This window comes from Tupaia chinensis, unplaced genomic scaffold (assembly GCF_000334495.1).
Source record: "Tupaia chinensis unplaced genomic scaffold, TupChi_1.0 Scaffold000303_1, whole genome shotgun sequence".
In the NCBI taxonomy this organism is placed as follows: domain Eukaryota; kingdom Metazoa; phylum Chordata; class Mammalia; order Scandentia; family Tupaiidae; genus Tupaia; species Tupaia belangeri.
Window position 1 is genome coordinate 225,824 of NW_006159793.1, and position 23,179 is coordinate 249,002.

At 43.6% G+C, this 23,179-nt stretch overlaps 1 protein-coding gene across 1 annotated transcript; it reads left to right on the forward strand.

Moving 5' to 3' along the window:
* The first annotated feature begins 867 nt into the window (after nucleotides 1-867).
* Nucleotides 868-2,912, forward strand: ADRB2 (adrenoceptor beta 2). The gene has a single exon (XM_006150857.3). The coding sequence runs from the start codon at nucleotides 1,009-1,011 to the stop codon at nucleotides 2,353-2,355; it is 1,347 nt and encodes a 448-aa protein (XP_006150919.2). The 5' UTR covers nucleotides 868-1,008; the 3' UTR covers nucleotides 2,356-2,912.
* Nucleotides 2,913-23,179: the final 20,267 nt, after the last annotated feature.

The window sequence follows — 23,179 nt, forward strand, 5'->3', positions numbered from 1 at the left end:
TCCCAAGGAGGGCACCCAAAGTACTTGACAGAGAATGCTTAGGAAATTGGCAGCTGTTGAAGTCACCTCCTGTGGTCTTGCCAAATGTTTGAAAGGGAATATAGTGGGTGTTTGCGCGCGGGGGTGTGTGTGGGTGTGTGTTGGGGCTGGGGGTCATTCGTGAGTGCATGGGTGAAGGGGGGTTGAGCGTTCTAGATGGGAACATCGTGTCTGTGTCGCTCTGCATGCCTCCAAGCGAGCGTTCGTGTGTGTTTACTTCTTTGTCTGTGTGCGCTGTTGCCTATGTGCTCCTGGGAGCTTCTGGGCTCGTTTCTGGTGGCGTCTCGGTGTTGGAAGGGAGTGACTTTGTGCCTACCAGCTTCTGTGTATGCGCGCGCGCGCGGCGGCGGCGTGCATGTCAGAGCTCTGGGCGGGCGTGTCTCGGTGTCTGTGACTGTGGCTCCGTAGAAGTCCAGGCATGTCTGTCGGGGTGCATTTGTGCCTGCATGTGCGTGTCTCGGTGGGCATTCTCGTTCTCGAATGAGGGAGCTGCGATGTGCTTCTCCGTGCCCGGAGACCTTAGGCTGCACAGGCGCCGAGGACAGACAGGTAAGAGCCACGCAAGAGCCAAAAGCTCCGGGGCTGACTGGTAAGCACGCCCGCCCAGCTTCAGTCCTCTGGGGCCTGCCGGGGTAGCCGGGAGGGAGTGGTGGGGACCCGCCCGCTGGGAAGCAGTTGAGCCCCGCCCGGACCAGCCCCAGAACCAGGCGGGCCAAAGGAGCCGAGGGGAGGAGAGGAAAGGGGAGGAGGGCTCACCCCTTCAGTACTGCTGGCGCCCCATTGGCGGAAAGTTCCCGCACGTCACCCGGAGGGTAGTTCCCTAAAGTCCTGTGCACATAACGGGCAGAGCGCACTCCCGAGGCAGCTTCTCCAGAACGCAGGTTCAGCTGCCGGCCCGGCGAGCCCAGAGCACCCCTCAGGCTGAGCGTGCAGGACGCGCCCCCACCACACCTACGGCACGGCGGCTGAATGAGGCTTCCAGGCGTCCGCAGCGGGACCGCCGGGGCCCGACGGAGGAAAGAGCGCCGGCAGCCGGTGCGCTCACCTGCCAGCCTGCGCGCCATGGGGCAAGCCTGGAACAGCAGCCTCCTGCTGGCGCCCAACGGAAGCCACGCATCCAACAGCGACGTTGCGCAGGAACGGGACGAGGCGTGGGTCGTGGGCATGGGCATCGTGATGTCGCTCATCGTCCTGGCCATCGTGTTTGGCAACGTGTTGGTCATCACAGCCATTGCCAAGTTCGAGCGTCTGCAGACGGTTACCAACTACTTCATCACTTCATTGGCCTGTGCTGACCTGGTCATGGGCCTGGCGGTGGTGCCCTTTGGAGCTTGCCATATTCTCATGAAAATGTGGACTTTTGGTAACTTTTGGTGCGAGTTTTGGACTTCCATTGATGTGTTGTGCGTCACGGCCAGCATTGAGACTCTTTGTGTGATTGCAGTGGATCGCTACTTTGCCATCACGTCACCCTTCAAGTACCAGAGCCTCCTGACCAAGAATAAAGCCCGGGTGGTCATTTTGATGGTGTGGATCGTGTCAGGCCTCACCTCTTTCTTGCCCATCCAAATGCACTGGTACCGGGCCAGCCACCAGGAAGCCATGAACTGCTATGCTAAGGAGACCTGCTGTGACTTCTTCACGAACCAAGCCTACGCCATCGCCTCCTCCATTGTGTCTTTCTATCTGCCTCTGGTGGTCATGGTCTTTGTCTATTCCAGGGTCTTCCAAGTGGCCAAAAGACAGCTTCAGAAGATTGACAAATCCGAGGGCCGCTTCCATGCCCAAAACCTCAGCCAGGTGGAGCAGGATGGGCGGAGTGGGCATGGACTTCGCAGGTCGTCTAAGTTCTACTTGAAGGAACACAAAGCCCTCAAGACCTTAGGCATCATCATGGGCACCTTCACCCTCTGCTGGCTGCCTTTCTTCATTGTCAACATCGTGCACGTGATCCGGGCTAACCTCATCCCTAAGGAAGTTTACATCCTCCTAAACTGGATAGGCTATGTCAATTCGGCTTTCAATCCCCTTATTTATTGCCGGAGCCCAGATTTCAGGATTGCCTTTCAGGAGCTTCTGTGCTTGCGAGGGTCTTCTCTGAAGGCCTATGGGAATGGCTACTCCAACAACAGCAATGGCAAAAGTGACTACGCAGGGGAACAGAGTGGATATCATGTGGGGCAAGAGAAAGAAAGTGAACTGCTGTGTGAGGACCTCCCAGGCAGGGGAGACTTTGTGAACTGTCAAGGTACTGTGCCTAACGATTGCATTGATTCACAAGGGAGGAACTGTAGGACTCATGACTCACTGCTGTAATGCAGTTTTTCTACTTTTTAAGAACCCCCACCCAAGCAGAACACTAAACAGACTATTTAACTTGAGTGTAATAAATTTAAAATAAAATGTATAGAGATATACAGGAGGAGGAACATCCTTCTGCTTTTTTTTATTTTTTTAAACTGTATAAAAGAGAAGATGTATTTTAATGATATATTTGTGTCATGTACAGTTCAGTTCCTCTTTGCCTGGAACTTGTAAGTTGATGTCTGAAGGGCTTCAGTCCTAGAGGACCCAAGACTGCTATGTTTTGATGAATTTTTCCATGTATCTACCTCATTGGTCAAGTATTAGGAGTAATATATTGCTGCTGGTAATTTGTATCTGAAGGAGATTTTTCCTTCCTGCACCCTCGGACTTGAGAATATTAAGTCTCTTGGACCTTTCAGCTGTGAACATGGACTCTTCCCCCCCCCCACCCCTGCTCCTCTTATTTGTTCAAATGGGGTATTTGTAGGCAGGGATTTGAGGGGCAGCTTCAGTTGTTTTCCTGAGCAAAGTCTAAAGTTTACAGTAAATAAATTGTTTGACCATGACTTCATTGCACCTGTTTCTCCAAAACCCCTTGACTGGAGTATCTTTGCCTTCTTCTCTGGAAACCGCAGGTAACTATTTGTAATAACTGCCCAATGAGTTAATGCAGAATGATTCAAAAATGACAGACACTGATTGCTTAACCTTTTGCTTTCCCTTTGAATCCTGCAGTGGCAAACTTGTATCTCTAACGCTTTTCTATTCTGCCTGCTCTCAGCCTAGCTCAGTTCGTCCTATGGTTATTATTCTCTGTTGTTACCTCTGAAACACTGACTCATAGCCATGGAGTTATGGGCATATATTTTGTCCCTCCATGCACCTCCACCACCTCCCTTCAAGTTCTACGTGTTTAATAACTGCTTATATGTCTGCCTTTGCCATGTCTTACAGCGGAGCTCTTTGTACAGATTCAGGGCTTGACATTTTAAGAGTAAGGAGGACGTTCTTGTGAACAAACTGCTCAAACATAGCCTCATAATTCCAGGGGAAAATAAAAGAGCATTGGTCATAGGGAGAAAAGCTGGAAAACACACAACTAATGAATCCCTCATGACCTGGAAACAGGGTTTTAACCTCTTCTCTTCTGTCTCTTTTTCCAATTTTGTTGATTCTCATTGCTTTCTATAAAACCCTGATTGCTCAATCTTGGCATTACTAATATATTGGAGCTGCATTATGGGATGGTCGGGGTTGTATTATGGGATGTTTAGTTCTAGTCCTGACCATTAGATGTCAGTGGCAGCCCCCAATGTAGAACAATCAAAAATGTCTCCAGATAATCAAATATCCCCTGAGGGGGAAACAGCCTCTGGTTGAAAGCTCTTGACATAATCTTTAATAATCTAAAGAGATTTTCGATTATGTCTCATAGGAGCCTATATTTTATAGCGACTCAGAGAGAGATTTTTGGTAGTCTTGTCACCCACTTGGTGATAGACCTTAGGCCAGTGCTCTTTCCCCTCTTCCTGCTACCTTCTAAATGTTGCTTCCAGCTGCCCAGATGGTGACCATGAGGTGTTACGCAGACTTGAGATCTGTACATGAATTGTTTGAGAGGGTTTATCCGTGGAGGTGAGGCCTGTGGACTGTTACTGACTGTTTGTGTAGAGATTATAATACGGTTAAGAGGCACAGCAGGGGAAATCACAAAAGTAAACACATTTCTTCTCCCAGCCCCTTTCTATTTTTGCCTGTGTGTCTGAGCCAGAGCTTGGCCCAGGTTTGATGGAGTGGATCATCCTCCTTGGCAACTCCAGGCTGGAGAGGATAAGCCTGCAGGGTTCACTGCCATTCCACGCTCTCATGAAGCTGACTCTACTTCTCTCTTCCCCTGCTTCCTAGCCAAGGTCTCCAACCAGAAAAGCACTGGCCTTCTCTGCTTCCTGTCAGATTGAAGACAAGACATCTGGGTGAGCCCTGAGCTCCCAGGAGAATGTTAGATGCTTGTGTTTTGGAACATGCCATGGCAAATTGGAAAGTGTGTACTGTTCAGTGTTTTCGCTTTTTCTCCAAAGCTTTTCCTACCTATATTCACAGTCTCTTGCTACTACTCTGGGTTCCACATCCAGAGATTCGGGCTGCTTTCCTAGCTAATCTTCACACTCCTAGTAGCCTCCTGGGATCTCAGCCTTGGAGGAACCCATAAGAAGAGACCAGAAGTCAGTGAGGGATAATCACCTGCCCAAGGTAAGCTGCCAAGGATGCCAGAGTGGGGCAGAGCAGGGACCCTGACCACACTTCAGGACCTCTTGTATTCACTCCATCACATTGGCACTGAATTCCACCTTCGCTCTCAGTTGTAGAAGCTTTTGCTGGGTTCGTAAAATAACCAGTTTGTTTCAGCTGATGTTTTTATTTTATTTAATTTCATTTTATTTTAGTTTTTGGATCCTTCGCACAAAATTCAGAGAGTAAACAAATAATCTGCAATAAGAAAAGAGAAAGAATTGCTCATTTTATTCAGCCAGAATCCACTAGGTTTACCTCTGCACCTAGGGAAGCTGGGAGATTAACTCTTGCAACCTGACAGGAATTTTAAACAACTCCAGGTAGGAACTTCCCATAGTTTTTTTTTTTTTCAAAAAATAGAAATTTTTCTGTCATCATTTGTAAGTCCCACGGACAATAAGTACTATTACTAAACAATGTGAATGTTGCATATGTACTCTTTTGGCTAAAGGAGCACTTAACTTTATTTCCATTAAAATTCAGTGATTAGCGCCAGCAGGTAGTATGGTGGTTGAGGCTGCTGGATTCCCACATGGCCAACTGAGGTTTGAGTCCCAGTTGTTGCAGCTTGCTTTCTCACTTTCTCTTTCTCTCTCATCAAATTAAAAAGAAAATAAATAAAGTTAAATAGGACAAATAATTACTTTTTTAAAAAATTCAGTTATTAATGTTAATTCAGATTCCCAGCTAAGGGGAGAGCTTAGCCAAAATCGAATCTCAGGAGGAATACTTTAAGAACTCTGATCAGCTTTAAGAGTCTGGACAAACAAGTGCACTCTGGGTCTATCTCAGTCCCTTGATTTCTGTTGCTTTGTTTTGTGGGTTGGGTAGTCTTTTGTCAGTGTCCCTTTGTCCTTCTGTTTGCTGACATGCCGGTTACATATGGTTTGTGTTGGATCATCGTTATAAAGTTTTCTTTGCCTGGACAGCAAGTTCTGAGAGTCTGTCAAAGGAGAACGGTACCCTGAGCTACAAACTGACAGGTGTGAACAGTGGGGAGACAGGTGGGCTGCCCGCTGAGCTAAGTTCTGGGAGAAGGAATACAGAGAAAGGGGAATTTGGAAATAGGAACTGCACCAACATGACTCTTAACAGTGTTTCTCATGGTGAAGCTACTGTCTAATGGAGCCAAGACCAGAATCAAGGAATATTATGGAGCACCTGCTGTGTGCAGCATAGGAAAAGTACAGGTTTAAGTCTTCACCTACTGTAGCATAATATTAAGAATACTAAACATATTTATGTATGTAAACATTTATGTAACCATACTAAGTGCTATAGACTGCATTAGGCACCTGTCAGGCAGTTTGCCATCTTCACAACCTTATGGCGAAGATAGCTTTCTTGTCCCTCATCTAGCAAATGAGGGGACCAAAGTTCCCAAAGGTTAAGTAACTTTCCACAGCCACATAACCAGCTTGTTGCAGGGTCAGGACTAGAACATAGGCTGGTACAATTCTAGCTTCCATGGGACCCAGAACTCTGCAAACCAGGAAGCAGCACAGGGCAGTTTGTAATCTGTGCCAGCACAAGTGTAAGAACTGGAAATGTAATACCTTGTTGAGAGAAGAGGGTGACTGCTGTGTGTTGGGGCAGGGAGGAATGTTCTCCTCCAAGCATGTGACTGCAGGGTTGCTGGGGACAGGAAACCAATCACTGAAGTGCCGAAGTTCGCTTTTCTGAGTCTTTGTCTTTTCATCAGAGAATCAGACCAAACTGGAAAGAGGATATGAAACTCTGAAATGAACAGAGTAGACGAAAGCAGAAACACAGACTGTTTCATGTCCTGGCAAACTCGTCCTCAGTTCCAAAGCTGGGACTTCCTAAATTGAGCAGGTAGTTGGGCTTTATGGTAAATTTGGCAGGCCTGGGTGGCCCTATGGCTGTGTATCCATTTTGGGATAGCATTCTGGAGCCAGGAAGATCATTTTGTCACAGCAGAGAGCAAGGAGGGTTAATAAACTTGGAATGATATTTCTCATTGACAGTGTAACCTCTATTACATTCGGCTCTGTGCTAATCTCAACTTCACCGACAGCGCAAATATAATTTGAAGGAGGAATTTTTGAAATGCTTCAGAGAACAAACTTCTCAGGCACTTTGAAGAACTTGAGAAATTGTCTCATGAATAACAGAAGGCCAGGGGTGGTGAAAAGGAGGCCTGGATTGCAGTTTGTCCAGCTGGGACTCAGTTCTCAGCTTGGTCTCTGTCTGTCTGTCACTCTTGTTCTCTTTCAATTTCTCTCTGAAATTGAGTGATGTCATCTTTATCAGTGGTTTCAGTTTGCTCATCTTTAAAATCAATGAAGACAGTGCACGTGATATCTAGCTCTGCTGAGCTCTGAATGTGTACAGTTGTCCACTTAGAGGCCAATTAGAAATAGCCATGTATATCTCTTATTAGAGTTGGTGATATTAGTCATATAAATAATGGTCGAATGTGCTGAGAGTGCTTAGCTGCAGACAAGGAAGAAGTGAAGAACTATTCGGTATGAACTACTTCCAAGTATTCAAAGACCCTCTGGGGAAAAGTTCTATATGAACACTAGAGGCAAGCAGATTCTAGTTCAGGTGAAAGAAGACTTTTCTAAGAGTAGAATAGGTCATTCCTCAGAATAGTGAGCCTCCTGTCCTCAGAAGCATACAAAAGAAGAAGAGAGGAAGCTTTGTGTGGAATAAAACATAAAGGCTCCTGCATTGAGCCGAAGGCTGGACTAGGCTTCTTTACATTTATGGTCTTAAGTCCCTGTAAACAATAGACCTGCATGTCCTTAAAAAGTATTTAGACTAGTCCCTAATTCAGCTGGCCTTCTCCCCAATTCCTGTGGATTTCAGAGGTTTCACTGCATTCCTAAATGGGAAACCTCCCGGGGAAATCAGGACCTTAACAGTCCTTAGCGATGGGGGGAAATCCAGAAATAGAGCAATAAAGTTAAGCAGTTTTCCAAACTATTAGACCTTTTCATCAGCTGCTCTTCCCATGCCTTTTGCAAATGACCTACTAACTCCCAGAGAGAGAATAATGAGAGCTGCAAAGTCCTCTCTGCAAAGGCTGTAACATCCTTCTCCACCCTTGGAATCGCTGCACTTCCTGTGGTCTTTCTGTCACCCTCACAAGGCGGGAAGGAAGAGAGACAGGTCCTTGGCCAGCACGGAGCACTTCAAAGCTCTCTGGCCCCTGAAGCCTAGGGACCTTGGGTCTGTCATAGCTTGGCCAGTTACCATGTGGGTAACCTCAAGCAGGTCTCTTTCCTTCCCTAAACCTGTTTCATCATCTAAAGAGAAGTGCTTTGGTTTTAATGAGCCCTGTGTTTTCTTTTCTCACATTTTAGAAGATTTCAAGAAATCTACTGCATTACTTTAATTTTAAAAGCACATTTTTTCTCTTTAAAAGGTCAATTTATATTGCAGAGCACTTAAAATTATATAAAAGCATAAAGTGAGAGAAATCACTCATTTAGAGATAAACATCGCTAAATTTGATATATATGCTTCCAGTCTTTGTTCTAAGCATGGTTATCCAAATGTATATGAATATATTTTTAAATAAAATTGAGGGTTAGATTAGTTCTACTGTTTTGTGCTCACTGCTAATACTTTTATAAATGACCTCCCCTTGAATGTGTTTGTACACTGTGATCCAGATTTCACAATCCCTGCTCTTGTATTGATTTGGTAATATAGAGCGTATAGCAGCTCTGAGACTTTAAGATGTGAAAAAAATCACCGCTCTCAGAGAGTCTGAAACAGGAGGTCTGAACTAGGGTACAAGAATCTGCGTCTTAGCATGTTTTCCTAGATTTTCTTAACACAGATGATCCATGGACCACATTCTGAGGAACGAGTTTACAGAGATATAAACTGCAAATTAAACAGAATGAGTCCCCCACCCTGGCCCTGGGATGAAAACGATGTTTCGATACTTGCCTTGTTGAAGCCATACGTTCTGTACCTGGGCTCTAATTTACTTTCAGAGATTAGGGAACTAACCACCAAACTCCCTGGATAAGGTTCTTCCTGTATTGTTGAATCTTCTAATCCAGCCATTGATTTATGTTAAAACAAGTGTATCTATATTATATGGTGACCAATACCCACTGTGTGAAAGCTCCACGTTAGGTGTCTATTCATAGAGTACCTCCTGTGATACTGGTAATGATCAATTGTCAGGGTGCTTCCCAGGAGCCAGGCACTGTGTGTGGAAGTTTTCATGAATAGACTCACTCACTACTCACAGTGACTCATACAATACTATCATTATGTTGTTGTCATTTTATAAATAAGAGAATTGAGACTTGGAGATACCACCTAGGTTGTCCAAGATCACACCGGAGCATGTGTACTGTGATAGTCCATCTGCCTTCCCTCTGTTGAGAAGCAGATACGAGAAAAGGAGGAAAAAGATTATGAGAGTAAAATTTTAACAGGTGCTTTTTGTTCAAAATCTCCAGGGAGAGGACCGATTCATTTCTGAACCATGCAATCTAGGTAGGTGACGACTAAGTATAAAGTAGGAAACCAGATTGCGCTGGGAATCAGCATCACTGTGTCTGTCACCACTATTCAGGCACAGTCGGGAGAGCGTCTTCTCCTAGGCAGGAGGACAGAGGGAGGTGCCTGGGAACAGCACATTGGTGTGCACTGCGTCAAATCACCACTTTTGGGTCAGAGAGTCCTTGACATCTACAAATCAGGTGCTCTTCCTATTTCTTTGTCCAGGTCTGTCAGTATCTGTGGTTTTTCCTTAGAGAAGATCTGGGAGGACAGAGCCTGGAACGCCTCAGTGCACTGGCTGTGAAATCCAAGTTCAATGTGATCAGGGTCACCCGTCAAGCCAATGTGGGGGCTGAAAGAGTACAGTCTCTCCAGGCTGGTTTTATTTATTTATTTTTCCCAGTGTGGTGAGGGGAAGACCAGAGTTTCTAAATGTTTTCATTCCTTCAGGAAGAGAAAACAGTGTTTTTAAAATCACAAGAGAACCACCCGTGACAAAGCAAAAGTTGAATCCTAGGAAACTCTGGTTTTCTTTTCAACCATCCGTATTGGTTTTGCAACTAAAGGCCTGTGCCCAAAAGCCACAGCTGCCTTTGTCTGGGGGTTTTTCTTTATTATCCCAATAATGTCTGCTCTATTGCCTGGCTTCCGTCTTTATTAAAATCCCTTTAGATGTTTCTAAATATGACAGAAAACCCTCACCATCTGTGGGTGACATTTTTTGTTTTTGTTTTGTTTTTTTGAGAGGTACTCACAGTTCTAATATGTATTGCAATGATTCATCTGTTTCTGTTTACAAACATTCAGACTTCATTTCTTGTTTTATTTCTCACAGTGTCTCTATAAATCTAAGTGTTACCTAGCATCCTCAACCTAATTGTTTTTTGAGAGGTACTCACAGTTCTCTTAATATGTATTGCAATGATTCATCTGTTTCTGTTTACAAACATTCAGACTTCATTTCTTGTTTTATTTCTCACAGTGTCTCTATAAATCTAAGTGTTACCTAGCATCCTCAACCTAAAAGATAAGAAGGTCGACCTTAAGGATATAGGATTGCTAGCCTTAGAAATCTCTTTATATAGACTTGTGGATAGGAGTTAGTTATATGTGTTTAGGCATGAGTTTCTAGACACTATTTTGTGTTTCTTCAGTGGATCTCAAATTTTACATGGCACGATAGTAACTTGGGGAGCACTTTAGAGAAAATGTACATTCCTGATCCCTTCCCTGAGATTCCAGTCTAAGAGGACTATAGTTGGAGGCCAGAAATCTGCATTTTGCCATAACTTCCCCAGAGGATTATGAAGCAGGGCCTCCAAGGATCACAATTTGGAGCCTTGAGATCACACTGTCTTTCCCTCTTCCTGCTCTAGGCACTTACAGACTGGTCACTAAGTGTTCATGCATTCACACAAATCTGTCAAATAAACTGTATCCTAATTTTCTTGTGTTATTGAATAAAATAATGTCAGTGCAAACAATTTACAAATGGTAAAACATCATCATAAAAGAGCAAGATGATAATGAAGTGCCTTGAGCAAATAGGCATGTAATTAAAAGTGTGTTTTGTCATACATATCACCTAAGCAGTTATATTCCCAATAATTTCATTGTCACCTAGTCCCTGACTCTCTCCCAGGAAGAAAAAGAAATTATGTTCCAATGATGGGCCCCTCGTCCAGTGAACTTTCTCCTCAACATCCTGCCTTGGGTCAAGTCAAATTACACTAATGTCTACGAGAATCAATTGCCTAGTGTACATAAACCTTCTACTTAGAAATCTGAAGGAGGACCCGCCCAGATGCAGAACTGTATGACTCACACATATACATACACCTCCACAAATGCACACACCCAAAAAAACATACACGAACTTTTACATTGATGTCTACACCCACATCAACACAAACACACACACATGCATTTTCATGTTGATGCATGAACACATCCAACTTTTGTGTATAATCTCATGTGAATATGTACACTCAATCTAAACATTCTCCTCTCAATGTATGCACACATAGGGATTCCGCAGCCCACTTACATGTGAGCAAACATACTAGGTCATGTAACCACTGTCACACTAATACCTACACCTCACAGGTTCATGTGCTAACACCTTTCAATATGTAAGTAATGACTGACTTTTCCTTATCCACAATGTTTGGGACCGGACATGTTACTGATTTCTAATTTCTTAAATTTTGGAATATTGACATATACATAATGAGATATCCTAGGAATAAGACTTAAGCCTAAATGCAAAATTTATTTATATTGTATATGCACTCTTTACTTCTTGCCCTGAAGGTAGTTTTATACATTTTGATATTCCAGACCTGTCACGTGAGATCAGCTCTGGAATTTTCTACCTATGGTATCATGTTGGTACTCAAAAAATTTTTATACTTTGGAACAGCCCAGATTTTAGATGTTCAGATTAGAGTTGTAAACACCCTTCTTCAATACATGTCTATTGGATCCATATTATGTGTCAGGGACTCAGTGCTACAGATAAGTGGGTGAACAAAACCAGTTTATCTTTGCCTTTACTGAGTGTGTGAGTAATAAAAATAAAAAAGGTAAAAACTTTTAAGTGCATGCAACATTACAACTGTGGTAGATACTATGAAGGAGTAGAGAGTAGTTTGATGGAATCTGACTAATTCTGCAACAATAGAGGTTCAATAACAAAGTCAGATGAGAGGTTCAATAACAAAGTCAGATGAGAGCACAGGACCAGCAGTTAGTATAATGGCTATGTCGCTGGACTTCCATGTAGTCAACTGCGGTTCACGTCCCAGACCTGGTAGCTTAAACTCACACTGGGAACGTGTGCGTGCATGCCCAAGATCCCAAGAGAATGGAGGAGAAGGGATTGCAGCGTGGCCATCCCCCCGGGGGGTGATTTCTCGCTTTCTGTCTCTCTGTCTTCATGGTGAGCGCACACGCAGTATAGGGGGAAAAAAAAAAAACAACTCCCCAAAAGTCAGATGAGAGCTGAAGGGTGACTAGCCAGTTCCTAGAATAAAAGGAGAGGAAAGAGCATGCCACGTGGAAAGAGAAGCATGGCAAATATCCTGTGGTGAAAGGAAACCTCATGCATCAGAGAGACTGCGTGAAGGTCAGTGCGACTGGTGTGCAGAGGGAGGGAGGGCACATCAGGGTGCAGGATGAACCTGCAAGAGGCAGGCTACGGTCACATTGAAAGGACATTTTAGCCTGCAGTAAGGATTGGGGTCTTTCTCCTAAAAGCATTTAGAAGTCATTAGTGTGTTTGCAGCAGAGATCAGATTGGTATTTTGAGAGAATATCTCTGAAGATACGCTAACTCATTCCAAAGCATTCTCACGTAGATGAGTGCACACATGTGGGCTTCTAGGTATACTAGTGTGTGTTTTCTTAGAAATGCAATTTACATGTTAGTGTTCACTCGAAAATAATGCTTAAGACACCCTTGTGTATTTACATGCGATATATACATAAAGCCTGTGGAAGGTGGGGAACACTGTCCTCACTGGGTACTACCAGGCCCAAGACGGTCCTTGAGGTAAGGACTAGGGAAGTGGTGGCTCCAACTCAAACCCTCTGCCTTTGCAGCTTCCTATGAACTTTGCAGTTTGGCCTCATGCATGTGCCGCCAACTCTGCTCCTCTTCCTCTTGGCTCTGAGAACCCAGGGACAAGGTGGGGTTTCTTCCAGAACATGATCATTAACTATTCTTGGCTTGGGCAAGGAGGGAGGGAGGGAGGATGGGCAGGTCAGGTTGCATAAAGATTGCCTTGTGCCCTCCCTGAGTTGTAAGCAGAGCTTTTGCCTAGCTCCAAGCCTGGAGTACTTTGCATAGCATCTACAATATCGAGAAGTAAACACAAGAACAATGGGGGAACTGGAGGTCTTCAGGTCCTCGTGGGGACTGTGGTGGGATGAGAAGTAGTACGTCCCAAAAGCAACCACTGTACAATATGTGGCACTGGAGGAAAAATGTACAAAACCCAGCAAAGGAGCTTATCCCAGGCGAGACGTCTGTGTTCCCCTCTGCCTGGGCACAGTGAACACGTCAGTGAGTTTTCCTCCAGTGAATATGGCATCTCACAGCAGAGGAAGTAACAAGTAATTTATCAGCCACAACAGCCTGCATTATTTCCCTTTAATGAAATAGAACTGTATTGTGTATATTTTGCTCCTGTTTACCAGAAAAGCCAGCAAGAGCTCTGAGCAGAGCCAGAGACAAGCTCCAGAGAGATCAATAGAAACATTCATGCAATATTAAAGGCTCACCTAGAGCCTCATACCTTGAGGCCACAGAGATGTTCCCAAGTGATTTCTTGATATCTTAAAAACTCCTACCCACCAAGATTTTTATGTTTTCCAATGTGAGTTTACAACATGTTTTCTTCCATAATTAAGAGGAATTCTGTAATGTAAGTTGAAGTTCTTTTCATTGTGCTTTAGGCTAGGTAAAGAACATATTTCTTCCTCTCCACATGGCTTCCCAAGTTGAGTGACCTTTTAAGCTGTCCCGGCAGCCAGCTACCAAATCCATAGCACTCACAAAGGCACGGTGTAGTAACAAACCCTTGCACAGATCCAGCATTCGGCAGTTTACAAAGGGCTTTTAATCTGCCAATTAAAAAAAAAAATTCTTATAAATTCTTATAACCACTTTGACTTTGAGGTCAGCATGGTTATTCCCGTTTCACAGATACAGTAACGGAAGTTAAAAGACTTGCCCAAAGAGATGGAGCTAACACTTGAATGAGGCAGAGCTGGAGCTTGAACTCGGTCTTTGTGTTCAAAAGACACTGCAAGTTTTTGCAACACTCTTTTGCTCTTCCAAGACCCAGGGTTCTTCTCACTGTGCTCTGCGTTCTATTGCATCTTATCTTATAAGGTCAGTGTGACTACTTTCTAGCACCAAAGTCACAGCTGCCAAACTGCAGATAAGCAGGGGCCTGATCCATAGACAGTCTGCAGGATGTTTTCAATGCTGACAAGCCCCAAGCTTGAGTGAGCTCAAACTGGGGTGGCAGCAGTGAGCCCCATCAGCTGTGGCTTAGAGCAAGGGCACCAACCAAGCCTTTCGTGGCCCTGAACCAGTCACCAGATGTATATTCTCATCAAGGCCAGGGCTATGGGATCACATGTTCTGCTTCCCATACCTAGCTTTCTGGCTGTGTAGGCTCTTCAAAGGCTATCCTTGTTCACTTTGCTTAATTCCTCTTGGAACAGGATATTTCTGGGATAAGACCAGTGTGATTTACCCCAATCTCATACCCATTGGAAATGGCCCAACCTGTTTTAAGAGCCAAGTTCCACACCTCGGTAAAAATTGCAGGCTCCGGGAAGCAATTCAACTTTTTGAGAATGGCTTGTGTTGGTTGAAATGTTTTATTTTAGTCATAGCAATTAAATGATCATGTTTTGCGCACACATCTTCCAACAGAACTGCCTTCAGCACAGGTGAGCAGCACGTAAAGCTGAGGGTGGGACGACAAACCCCAACCATGAGGAAAGCTTCTGCAGGCAATCCTTTCTCCTCTGAGTACCAGCTTATCTGGTTTACTTGGCCTCCCAAACAATGCTGTGACTGATTCGTTTATACACTCACTCATTAAAGACTTTTGAACACTTAAGTATGCCAGAACCTGTGCTAAGTGCCAGGCATATAGTAGTGACCGAGTGGACAACGTTGGCTTTGCCTTTGACTTCTTACAGTCTAATGGAGAAAGCAGACAATTAAAGGGACTTATAGACAGCATTTAGATCTAGTTGCTTAATAACTGACTTTCAGGGAAACTTAAATCTACTTATGAACAGGGTGAGAGAAAGAAAACTGGCTTCTGGATTTTGCCGTTGGATTCAGAAAAATATCTGGTACCCGTCAATGTCAAACTGGCCTCAAGTCTTGTATAAAGATATGATGGTCTTACCTTTAAAAAATGCTTCAGGGGGTTGAAGATGACTCCCAAGGGGCCCAACGTCTCAATCTTAGTGTATCTTACCATATAAAGTCCAATTCTGAGGGTCACATTTTTCAAGAAAAGGGGGCATTTGAGACCCTTGTGGGGTTAGTAGACATAGCAAATAAAAATATGGAACACCAGTTAAATTTGAATTTCAAAACTAGGAGTACTTTTTTTCATATAAGTATGTCCCACATGCCTACATGCAACATACTTACACACACACAAATTATTTTTTTGTTTACCTGAAATTAAAATTTAGCAAGATATCCTTTATTTTCATCTGATAGCCTAGTAGAAAATAACAAAGATAATGAGAAAACCTCAGCACTGTGTCCAAATAAACAGTTGGAGGAGCCTGGCTTTTTACCCTGGAAACCATGATGGTAAGAACCTTGATTGTATAAAAAAAGCATTTTCCAAACATTGATTCTAATAGTATCTTTGGAAAATAGTAAAAGGTATACTGGCAAAGGGAAAAAAAAAAAAGGTATTGAGGTCAAAAGTTGAGGAAGTCAAAGTCTGGCAAACATAACACATCTTGTACTTCAATTTGGGAGTCCATACGACACATAGCATCGAAAAAGCTCTGAGAAATCTTGCAGGAAGCATACCTGTTCGACCTGGTTTAACCTGGCTTGCTCACAGAATGCTATTTACGGGTTTTTGTCTATTTGTTTTATAAGGACACCCAGTAATATCGAGCAAACTTACTACTTTATTCAGCATGCTTTGGGGAACACTGGTATAAAAAATGAAAGTTGTCTTCAAATATCCACAGTACTGCTAGGTAGGAAGTAGACTTTGTCTTTGTAAACTGAAGGGTAGATCAGAACCTAAGGCATGGATATATCTGGACCCAGTGCAGATTTTTTGGCTTAACATGAAGACTAGAACTTTCTAACAATTAGAATAGTCTGAAAGGTAATGAGCTCCCTGTTCCTGGAGATAGAAAGTGAAAATGGAATGCTGTCGGGGACCCTGGAGGAAATTCTCGCTCTGTGTAGGAAGTTCTCTGGGTCGATTGTGGAAAATGTGTTCCTATGAAGCCTAGAGGGGGCCTCCATTAGCAAACTTTGTTTAAAACTCTGCCCCATGTTCTACGTCCTCTCTGCAGTCTAAATTCTTCCCTCCTATATTCTCCCTTCATAAGTTCCCTTCATATCTTGGGGCCAAGCGTGTGTCTTTTAAACCCCTCAAGAAGATTAGTCCTCAAATGTGAATGATCTTTGCTCTGATCTGAGCCACATTATAGTCCACCCCAGCTGCCTTGGATCACCCTCAGCCCTCAGCTCTCAGCCACTGGGAGGGGTTTTTAAAGCTCAGAAGTAACCTAGAGCTCACAGCCCTGCTTAATGACGAAGGCTCCCCACGGAAACCATGGTTAAGGCATTCCATTTTCACTTTTCTGATGCACACAGCCCAGTGAGATCCAATAGGAGCTCAAACCGAGCTCTGCCCCTTCTAGATTCTGTGATCCAGATCAAGTTTCTTAGCCCCTCTGAGCTTTATTTTCCTCTGAAAATAGCACAGGGATGATGGTATTCACATTATAGTATCATGAAAATGAAATGCAATGAGAGTACATAAGGATCCAGCCTAGTGCCCAGTACATAGTGGACATTCAGTAAATGGTTATTTAATGCATGGCTGTGATTCTTCCAAAGAAATTAAAAGACTTCAGGTCACTGCCTGAAATAAAAGGTGGTAATTGTGTAGATCTCTAATGCCTTTCTTTTGAAAATACATGCTTGAGAACAGGAACTAGGGCATGTGTATTAAGAACACAGTTTTCTGGGCTGGCAGGTGGCATGGTGGTTAAGGGTACTAAACTCCCACATGGCTGACTGCGGTTCAAGTCCCAGACCTGGTGGCTTGCTTTCTTACTTTCCCTCTTCCTCTCTTCTCTCTCACTTTGTCCCTCTCTAGTCAAATTAAAATAAAATTAAATAAATAAAGTTAAATAAAATAATTCTTAAAAAAAAAAAAAAAAAGAAAACACAGTTTTCCTTCCGGCCATCTTTTTTCTTCCAGAACACTGGGATTGGTGGCAGGTTGCTGTGATTCTTGGCATAAGTAACTCTGCAGCCTCATCTGTTCTGGATGCCAGTCTTCATCTGTCAAATAAAGGAGTCAGGTCAGGGTTGCTTTTAGATTCCATGAGCTGTGCCTTTGAATTGGGGTAGTAAAGGCAGATGTTTTAAGACTTTTGGGTCAAAATGCTTACAGCAGGAAAGACCTCACCAAGTCTAAAGCAATGTATGTATGTGTGTGTGTGGAGGTCGGGGGGGTGAGTGGTTCATCTGCTTCTGTCACTGCGAACATGTACAATCTACACAAGATGCTTTGAAATCACATTGATTGTCCCTCGGCTCTAGTGCCTGTCGGTAAGTTTGGCAAATAAAGAGTTAGACCCAGAATTAACTGTGAAGGAGTGAGATGACCACTGTCACGGAGAGAGCTGGATTGGAGCCCCAGTCCTGAAACTGCAGGCAAAGCTTCCTTCCTATCTCTAGGGGGGGCACTCACCTCCCTCCCTATCTTGGCCTCCCCATCTTTCACAGGAGGAGTTTGGTTCTGGGATCTCAGAGTTCTGAGTCTCTTGGGAAGGTGTCTCTGATCTATTTTCACTTAGATTTGCATGCTCTTTGCACGGATTATCATCTGGCTGACTCAAGTTTTGCCCATTTCTTTTGTTTGCTCTACTTTGGTTTCATAACACCAGCTCTAGCCAATTTTAGCCCTTCTTGGATTATAGGAGTGTCCAAATTAAGGTATCTGAGCGTTTGTCACGGTTTCTCCTGCCCCACCCCCTGGTGCTCCTTTCCATTTTGGCAGAAGCAAAGTCCCTCCCCTCCCTAGATGATTCCCTCAGTGGAGTCTGCTTTTCACATTAGCTGCGAGGAGGCCCTGAAGGCAGAAATCCTCAGCACATGAGTCACTTTGTCTCTTTGTGCCTCATTTCCCCCAACTATAAATAGGCGGAGTCTCGCACTTTCCCATCTCCCAGGGTTTGAGGGCCACCCTTTGAGGTGTTTTTATGCAGATCCAGGGATGCTTCCTCACTGGCAAGGCTCTGGCTTTTACAGGAGGGCCCTCTCAAATATTAGGGCATGATGTGATTCTCTAATAAGACCATGTCTTTCTGCCTCCCTGCTTCCATTCCTGGCTCCTCCAAACCCCCTTCATTTCTGTCTGAGTGAATCTTCTAGAACACGGAAGTCAACCTTGCAAAAAAAGCCTGCCATGACGTTCTGTTACCTTTAGAATATAGTCTGTATAGGTAAGTTCACAAGGAAATACAGTGAAAACTCAAGCCGAAGACTAATGACATTCAAACATACACTGGCGTCCGTGTCTATTCCTTCCTATAAGGCCCAGGCAGTGTGCTGGCAACAGAGAGCAGCATGCCTGACCCCCGTGTTTGAGAAGCGGACTGTTTTTAAGAATGATAACAAGTGCTGGAAGTATCTGAAAAATCACAGCCCTTCCCCAAGTGCCCCAATTTTACAGTCGTAGGAATTGAGGTCATAAAACTGACAAGTGATAAAGAAAAACATGTTTTCTAAAAGGTCTCCCTGCTTTCCTCTGTCTCCACTGCCAGCAGCGTCTCCCACTCTGCAACCAAATTCCAAGGGCTTGAAACCTTGTCACCCACTCCAAGAAACTTTTCTATACCCTCCACTGAACATAGAAGCCAAACTGCCTGGGCCTGTGCTGCCCAGCATGGTCTGGTCCCTGCAGCCTTGGCTTGTACTCCTCACACACTGAGCTTTTGCTGTCCCGGCCTTCTCTCTGCTCCTTGAACACCGCACGCCTGAAGCCTTGCTGTTCCCTCTGACAGGAGAGCTCTTCTCATACATCTACAGATTGCTTTGTGTATTTACCCTCCACTCACATGGCACCTCCACAGGGCTGCCCTCCAGACCACTGCTCTTCCTCATCACCCTGATCCCATGCCTTTCCGGCAGGTACCGTCTGTATTCATGCTTGTTTATTCATTGTTCTCTTCCTTGTCTGTCTCCTCATAAAAGAGGAAGCACACGAGGGCTGGGATCTGCCTCATTTCTGGAACACAATTGCCTATAGTTGGTGCCTAAAAACATGTGCTGGATGAACACACAAATGAATACAGATTAAAGGAATTTTGGAATGTTGAATAATGTAAAGAAGCAAATAAGGGACCAGCAGGTGACGTGGTAGTTAAGGCATTGGACTCCCACATGATTGACCGCGGTTCTAGTCCCGGATGTGGAGGCTTGGAAATCATATTGGATGTATGTATGAGCATGGGTGCCCAAAATCCCAGGAGGAGAATAGAGAAGGGATTGTAGCTGCCATCCTCCCTGGAGTGTGATTTCTCACTTTCCTTCTCACTGTCTCTCTCCTCCCAGTGAACATATATGCCCTATGGCAGAAACCTTGATTAAAAAAAGCAAATAAAAACCACCCGTTTGTCCTCCTGAATATTACTTCTGTGACCATTTTGGAGTATTGCTTTTTCAGGTCTTTTTTTCTATATATGTATATGTTACATATATATATATTATTTAATAAAATTGAGATGCAAAATTATGGTATATGTACTGTTTTTTCACTTATCATTCACTTATCATTATTTTATCATATCTCCAGGTGTCGTGAATAGTCCTTTGAACTGCTATTTTAAGTGTTTCAAAGTATTTCACATGAATTTATTAATACTGGGTCTTTCACTATTGTTGGACACAAATAACTTAAATTCTTTTTTAAATTGATCTACCCTCTATCCAAACCATTTTAATAAAAGTTAAATTTTAAGATACTTGTGGTAACGGTTCCTAGTTGTGTGTATTAATAGTTGGGTAAAAGACATTACTTTCTTTCCAGGAAATGTCAACAGATTCATCATTAATTTTTATGTTTGCTGTGGCCTCTTACAGTAGGGATTGACTTAGCTGATGATCTGGTTATTAAGCTAAAGATTTGTGGTTAGTAAAGGGCTGTGTTTCTAAAGCTTCCTGATTGAAAGATAAACCTACAAATGTTCACAGTAAAGGGAGTGAACGAGGGAACAGAGGCAGGTCCTGGGCACATCGGATGCAGACTCTTGCCCCTGGGGTATTTCCCTGTTGAAATCAATGAACACTCAAGAGTCAGAATATTAGAGTTTCCATATACATATATATATACAGTCTCAGTGTCATGAAAAGTTTTTACTAATTTGCTCACTTGAAAAAGGAAATTGAGATCCAGAGAAGGGCACTGTCTTGCCAGGGTCCCATAGCAAATAATGGTGGAACCACCACCTTAGTAACTAGCACAATTCGCATCTTAGGCCAGAGGCAATTCTATGTGAGTGAACTTTGAGACTGCTATAGGAAATTCAGACTAGTGGTGATCCAGTTTTTTAACAGAGATTTGAATGAGGGCGTTCTCGAGAACTTTATTAAGCAAGCACTGCAGTGATTGTCCACTTATACTCACTTGGTTGGGATACCTTAGATCCTAATCTACAGACTTTTCTGAAGATGCACACTAACCAGAAAAATTTTGTTAGCCACCTCTTAAAATGTGTATGTCAATTATAATAAGAATACACACGTGCCAACGTAACAATACGCTATGTATATTTTAAAACAGACAGACATAAACACCTTACCAGAATTGGGGGGAGGGGGTGGAGAAAAAGAAAGAAAAACTAATATGAATAGCTGTTCTATTATTGTCCCCTTATTTCAGTAAGTTGTCTTCAGGGCTCCCTTGGGGACCTAGAACGCAGTCTGAAGCCATTGCTCCAGATGTTCACAGGAAGGGTCACAACTTATTAGTGGGCCGTAAAACCAATACAGTAAGTTGCTAACATATTTTAAGTGAATTGTAATATAATAGATTTTTTAAAAACGTGTGCATTGTAGGTGATAAGAGTAATTATTCTTCAGTAGAATGTATTTTCAATTATTTGCGTGAATGAGTGTGTATTTGTTTCGTGTTGGAGGAAGCTGGTGTACTGGGTGGCTCGGTACAGTGTGAATCCATCCAGATCAATAGTTTGATTTTGGACTAGCCCCCAAAGGCAACATTTGAGACCTGTGCATAGGGAGCCAGATCCCACATGGTCAATCACAATTTAAATCCAGGCCTAGTGGCTTGAAAAACACACTGTGTGTGTATGTGTGTATGCCCCAAATCCTGATGAGATGGAGAAATGGAGGGAAAATTATCATGAGGCAATCATGACCCATTAAGAAGTGTTTTTGCTCTCTCTCTCTGTCTCTTTCTTTTCCTGGCCCTCTGGCAATTAAAACAAAGTTTGATGTTTATGAGAGCAATTTCCATATTACTTCTGTAATCTGTAACCTTACAACCTATCCTCAAATTGATTGATTGTTACCAACATGACTGCCTTTTATTGATCTCAAGTGAAATAATAATTTGACTATTCTGTTCAGAAACCCTCAGAGGTTACCCACCTGTAGGATGGAGTTCCAACTCCTCAGCCTTGAGTCTGGGCCACTCCAAAATAGATTCTAACTCACATTCCTGGTCCAAACCTCTCCTCCTTTCCCTTAGCCAAACTGATTGCTTTTTTCATAATTTGATTTGAATTTCCCCACTTCCGTTTTGTAGTAATGTGAATACCCACAGCCTAGCCCCTCTCCACATTTTCAACTCCCTAATTCAGCTTCCCTCTGCAGTGTTGCCTTTTATATAAACTCCCCTAGATTTTCCATCCTTTGAATTAGCTCCATGTACTAAAGAAAATCATTTTTATTATGGTACCTGACACTGAGTGAGCATGACCTGATAAGAAACTATGAGAGAAAAAGGCCTAGAATGACATTCTCTAGCTCCCCATAGCCTTTCCCACATGCCATCCTCTCCCCCACTGGGTGCACTCACATACCCCATTTCCAAGCTGAGATTCCAGATCCAGATCTGGGCTATAAGGAAAAATAATCATGAGGAAGCACAGAAAATAACTAGAAGAGCTCTTGGAGGTCAATTTACAGAATGAATTACCAGCCTCCCTCTACAGATGCTATACCAGGTTCTTTGTTAAAATGTTTGCAGTCATTATCTCATTGAATTCCCACAACATCCCTGTCATATACATGTTATTACGCAGTGACCACACTGGGGTGTAAAGAGGTTGAATAGCTTGTTCCAGTTAGTCTAACTTGGTGCAGCCAGGATTTAGGTGGCTGAAGCCACAGGCTGGTGCTGAGACCCCACCAGACTGGGTGGTTCACTAAAGCCACAGGCTGCGGCTGAACCACCACAAGACTGGTTGTTCAAGTAATGCAAAGGAGGACTAAGAAAAGCTTAAGGTCACAGGCTGATCCATCTGTCAGTCAAATATGTCAGCTCACTCTTCCTTCTTCCTTCCGTCCTCTTGTGCTCTTGCTATTTTTTCTTTCTTTCCTTTTCTTTTTGGAGAGGCTTTTTTTTTTTTTTTTTTCTTATTGGGCACGTACACTTGCCAGCAAGACAGAGAGAGACAGAAAGACAGAAAGTGAGAAATCCCCTCCCAGAGGGGATGGCCACGTCTCAATCCCTTCTCCTCCATTCTCCTCTCGGGATCTTGGGCACACATGCACACATGCCCGGCGTGAGTCTAAGCCACCGGGTCCAGGACTCAAACTGTGGTCGACTACATGGGAGTCCAGTGACATAGCCATTATGCTAACTGCTGGTCCCTTGCTCTTGCTTTTCAGCATTACTCTTTCTACCTTTGTCTTCCTCCTTCCTCTGTCCCTTTTTTCCTCGTTTCACTGTTAATCTTTCCTGAGCTAGATTTCCAAAAGGATTTCACCAACCTAGAAGGGATCATCTTAGAGATGAACTACTCCAACCTCTTTGTTTTTGAAGATGAGGAAATGGAGATCCAGACAGGGGAAGGGCGTGTACTGGGTCACCACCAGCTGTAGCAGGGCTGAGGTGAGAACCCACTTCCTCTTCCTCCTCATCCATTAGTCTCTCCACTACTCTAGCTTCATGAGGCCCTAGAAACAGTCAGCACTTAGCACAGTTTGCCCTGGGGCTTTCTTTCCTTGAATGCTAAGAAGTCATATTATTCCATGTAGAGAATCAAGAGA